Below are 5,781 nucleotides of genomic sequence, written 5' to 3' on the forward strand. Positions count from 1 at the left end.
TAGAAAAATGTCACAAGGCGGTGGTGAATCCTATTACGAAGCGTTTACTCCAAAAATTAACGATGTGGCGCAAAAGTATATTGACGATTTGTTGGCGGAAAAATCTAGATTGCCTAAAGAATTTACACTTTGTGCCCAAGTAATTGACGATGGTATGTAATGCTGCGGAGAAGCATCAAAAAATGCGCCCCCCAACAAAATTTATTACGAGTTCTTTATAATTTTTTATTATTTAATATTTTCTTTTATAGCCATTGATCGTATTTATGCCACCGGACGTATACCCGGTAAAGAGTTGCAAGCTGATGTCTACAAACAGCTGCCAATAAAGGTGACACAAAATGTCCATATACCCGTGAAACAATTTCCCAAATTTAATTTTGTTGGCAAGCTAATTGGCCCGAAGGGTCATAGTCTTAAGAAATTGAATCAGGAAACCTTATGTCACATTGCCATTAAGGGCCGTTCCAGCATGCGTGACGAAGAAAAAGAAGAAGCACTGCGTCAATCTGGTAATCCGGCATTTAATCATCTCAATAGGAATTTGTTTGTAGAAATAAGCACTGTTGCACCGCCAGCCGAAGCATATGCTCGTATAAGTTATGCCTTGGCCGAGATACGTAAATATATTATACCGGATAAAAATGATGAAATATCTCAGGAACAATATCGTGAACTTATGCAAATGCATCCTGAATATACTAGAAGCAAGGCATCGGTTGCATATAGGTAAGTTATTAGAGAAATATATTTTTTAATAATTTATTAATTGGTGTTTGCATTAGGTCAGTTTTGGGTAAATTTGGCGGCAGTGATAGTTACAGAGGTTACCATGGATCTGAGTAAGTATCTGTAGGTCATTTAAATATTGATTATAATAATTAATTTATTAATTATTGTACAAATTGCCAGATATGATGACTACGATGAATATGAACCTCCATACACAGCACCAGCTTTACCACCACCGCCAACAATTTCCTCCAGATCTGCAGGAAGTTATAGGGGTAAGTTGACACAAGTTTCTAAATTTATTTTTTAGGAGTCGAATAGAATTGCGATTATAATGTGTCCCCAAAATGTATAAAAACAAAGTTTTTCAATTTATTTAGCTTGTAATTCAAAGCCCTTAGCCCCATTGAAGATAAACAACAAAATGCATACGAATCACTTAACCTAATAAAGGATAAACTTACAAAAAATATAATAAAAAGTAAAAAAGAAATAAATTCATACATTCATAAATTGTCTTCAACAATGACGTGACAACCAGTGGGTTTTCTGCAACAAAAAAAATTATTTTCTTCCTAATTTTAATTTTTGAGAACTCCATTTAAATGTTGCCCATCCTCATTTCACGTTATAATTCGAATTGAAAGTGATATTAATACAATAAATGCCTACGCAATTTAGCATTTTCAAAAGTACATTGCATTCCAAAATGTATTGTGATAAAAATATTTTTTGTAGCATTTGAAAATAAATAAAATACATATATATTTAAAAACTAAAAATAAATAATAATAAATAAATTAATAGCAACTAAAACAATAAATTTATTAAAATATAATACTAAAAAAATAACTTTTTATAGCTCCAGCACCAAGACGTCCTCCAGAACCATCAGTATTTCACGATCGTAAAGAATATCGGCCAAGACCATACCAGTCGTTTCCTTTGTTTAAAAAGTAAATAAACAGAAGGACTTTATAAATTTCAGCAATGACGATTTTCAAAATAATACGCTATAAAAACATACACACACTCTCAGAAACTCACAACTAAAATCAACGTTGCAAGAAAAAAATAAGAAGAAATATGAAATGTTCCACCACCATTAAAAGCCTACAAAATAATTCATATTTACAATTATAATTAAAATAACAACTATAATTTTGTATGACTATTGCAACAACATATATTCATAATGATTATTAACAATAACAATGATTCAATAAAATCGATAAATACTACATTATAACTCTGATAATTGTAAAACAACGTACATATATGAAAAATAAATAATAAAATATAAATATTAAAGAATTTAAATTAGATTTATTATAATTATAAATATATGTTAAAGTACAGCTAACTGGTAAAAATGAAAATCTAATGGTAATCAGCTTCCAGAAGAAGATCCAACAAATCGTGTTTAAAATTGTATTGTACGTAAATTGCCATACCTCCGGCAAATACCCCTATATGAAAGGAAAAAGTCAAGTAAGGCAAATTTCCTGGCAAGTTGTGAATGATGATGCCATCGGTTTAGGTGAAAAAAATCAGTGAAGTTAAAGCTTATGATTCCTGCTGTCAAGTATCGAACAACGACCAAGGTCCATTAAACAGGTCGTGTAAGAAGCGAATGCTATCGGCCGAAAATACCTTTATTCTTTCAATTTTTTTATGTTGACAGCATCAGGCTTTATCGGACTACCTTATTATTGGGACATGACGACAAGCTCATCATCTATATCATTCTATATAAAGTAGACGTGGGTTTTGCTCCAGTTCAGTGGTTATAAAAAACCTCCTAACAGGCTATGGTTCGACGTAAGTCCCATATAAAGGTCCCGAGGTATTTATATATTTTGATCACATCAATGTGGAGGACGTTAAAAAAATTGTACAGACCAAGAAACGTAGACCAAGTTACTATTGTAACCTATAGCACACGATGATCTTGATTACGATGATATACCTTTCTTCTTGTGGCATTCCGGATATGACACCCTTGTATTTTCTCATGGTTTTTAAAATTTACTAAGGTAAGCAATATGGAAATATGCACGTTTTTCTTATCGAAAACTTGAGACACGAGACTCCAAAATTCGGCGGCAAAATTCTCTAAAGCAATATGAGTATCATTAAAGAATGATTGAAGTAAGGACTGCAAATATTTTCTTATGAAAAAAGTCTGTCTGCTGGTCCCCACGAAAATTTTCGAAGGGAGTACAGGATTTCATCCAAACTTTGCACATCGTAATATTTCCTCTAAACTTAGTTCAAGTTCGAATATGATAAATATCAATCCACTCCTTCTGGTACCTCCCCCATAAAATGGTCAACATTTAGCTGAACATTAATTTTGTAATAACATGCGACAACCTAATATTTTTAAAAAGACAGCATATTTTTGCAACGTAGGTCTTATCGGCACATTCCTTCTGGTACCTCCCCCAAAAAGCGTCAATATTTTGAATATATATATATATATATAAATAGATTTAATGATGGAATGCCCGATTTGCTCCAATACTTTGCAAATTGTAATATTTTTTTCTAACCTAGATCATGTCCGAAGTTGGGGGTCATCGGTCTACTCCTTCTGGTACCTCTCCCTCAAAGGGTCAAAATTGTGAAATTTTTTAATTTAATATCAAATGGAATGTCCGATTTAATCCAAGCTTAAACCTAGATCATGTCCGAAGATGGGACCCATCGGTTCACTCATTCCTGTGCCTATCTTACAAAGGGTTAACATCTTAATAATTTGTTAATCCAATATTAAGCGAATGGTAGATTCGGGTGTAAAGCAGGGATGTATCCTCAGTCCAATGTTATTTTCACTATACCTAAATGATCTACACGATATTCTTCCAGGCGGACTTTATGTTGCAAATACCAACATAAAAATCTTACTCTATGCTGATGATATTGTCATATTATCAAATACGCCACAAGGACTACAGGAAATGATTGACGTACTATGTGATTATTGCCTCATGTGGAGCCTTAAGGTCAACCTCGCAAAATCAAAAATAGTTGTCTTCAGAAATGGTCCGAGAATTTCAAGAGACCTTTATTGGCATTTTGACAATCAGGATATTGAAATTGTGAATAATTATAAATACCTGGGAGTTGATTTGTCCTATAACTTATCTTTCAATAAGCATATAAAAAACAAGCTCTCTGCCTCCAAAATAGCTATAAACTCTACATGGTCAAAATATCTATCCAACAAAGAGATATCACGTAAAAGCAAATTAAAAATATTTGATGCTTGTTCAAAATCAATAATGCTATACGCTGCACAAGTTTGGGGATATAAAAGAAACGATGATATGGAAAAACTGTTTCGCTTTTTTATTAAAAGAGTATTATTTTTACCTGAAAACACTCCGAACTACTTGCTTTATATTGAAACAGGTTGGAATACTCTTTATGTTACTTCACTAAAATTGCATTTCTGTTATGTTAATAAAATATTACGCCTTAACCCCCTAAGACTACCACGAATTTTAGCCGAAGAAATTATACGCCGCGATATAAGTTGGGCCAAAGACTGGTCCAACCTTTGTTTATCACTAAACTACTCTCCTCCAGCGAACAATGTCCCTATGTGTCACTTCTGGAAGGAAATACTGTCTGCATTGGTCGCGAAAGAACGTCAAACATTCTTCACAGAAGCCTCATTTTCTCAACATCACGATCTATATGCCCATCTGCAATATGATCGAATATCAAGCCTAACAGATAAACTAACTGCGCGAGCGGCTAGCTTAGTCATAAAAGCTAGAGGTGGTCTACTGAAATTAAACGCTAGCTGTTTTAGAAATACTGATACCATTTGCTCAATGTGCAACTTGAACGTAGAGGAAAACACTTTTCACTTTATTGGCATTTGCCCGATATACAATCAATACAGAATGGCATATTTTGGAAAGGTTTGTCTTACTTTAAGTGAGGTGTGTATGATATTAAATGGCTCTAATTTCGAATCGCTGTATAAGTATTTAGAAATTTGTATAAGATATAGAAATTTAATATTAAATGAATTCAACTATTGAATACTAATTACATAAATATTTTTTGGGTGAAAATTATATAATTTTTAATGGCTTACAGCATAAAGCTAGCCATGTATTATAGATTTAATTTTGTACAATACATTTACTTTTTTGTAACTGTAATATTAATAAATCTATTAATAAATATATATATATATATATATATATATTAAGCGACTGGAATATCCTATTAGATCCAAAGTTTGCATATCATAAAATTTTACCTTGGCTAAATCATGTCAGAAGATGGGACCAATCGATTTACCCCTGCTGGTACCTCCCCCACAAAGGATAAACATTTGTTAATTTAATATTAAATAAATAGAATGTCCGATTTGGCCTAAATTTTGCAAATTGTAATAGTTTTACCAAACCTAGATCTTTCTGGTACTTCTCCCACAAACCTTCAAACTTATATTTCTATAAAGCAACCCATTTAACCTCTCCACAGATGGTCAATTATTTTATAGAAAAAACATATAGCTCATAGTAATTCCGCAGATCTCCGCTGGGGTACCATCTGTCGGTATCACCAACTGACACTTTTATACTTGCTTGCTATAAAGGACATTTACTAAGGACTAAATATATTGGCACAATATTTATTAAGAGAAGATTCTTTTGTGTAACCGCAGTTGGCATCTGTCCATATCTACCTACCAGTACTATTCTAGATTCTCCCGCATAGCCGAAGTTGGTAACTGACCATAGGTGAAATTTTTAAAGTTTTAAATCCTAGGCCGGCCACACATCATCGAATTATAAATTTGGGTATCCATTTTTAGAAAGTATGGTGTTATTAGATATGAAAATGAAAATTTTAGAAATCGGACTTTACTGCAGAAATTTGTCGAGGCTCATAGAAAAGGAAATATGGATTTCCACAAAAAATAAATTATATCGTTATAATCAGGGCCTCTAGGAATACCAAATGTAAAAATTTCAAAAAATATCCGCATGCGGGCCCTAAACTAGATTTGTTACAAAGTCT

General features: G+C 32.7%; 1 protein-coding gene across 1 annotated transcript; it reads left to right on the forward strand.

Annotated features, from left to right (window-relative positions):
* Positions 1–739, forward strand: LOC133332172 (KH domain-containing, RNA-binding, signal transduction-associated protein 3-like). Its single transcript, XM_061540553.1, has 2 exons — positions 1–152; positions 252–739. Exons 1-2 carry the CDS (start codon positions 8–10, stop codon positions 731–733), a joined length of 627 nt encoding a protein of 208 aa, XP_061396537.1. The 5' UTR covers positions 1–7; the 3' UTR covers positions 734–739.
* The last annotated feature ends 5,042 nt before the right edge of the window (positions 740–5,781 follow it).

This window comes from Musca vetustissima, unplaced genomic scaffold, assembly GCF_032173495.1.
Source record: "Musca vetustissima isolate MV318-11 ecotype Yass unplaced genomic scaffold, APGP_CSIRO_Mvet_v1 utg5251, whole genome shotgun sequence".
Lineage (NCBI taxonomy): Eukaryota > Metazoa > Arthropoda > Insecta > Diptera > Muscidae > Musca > Musca vetustissima.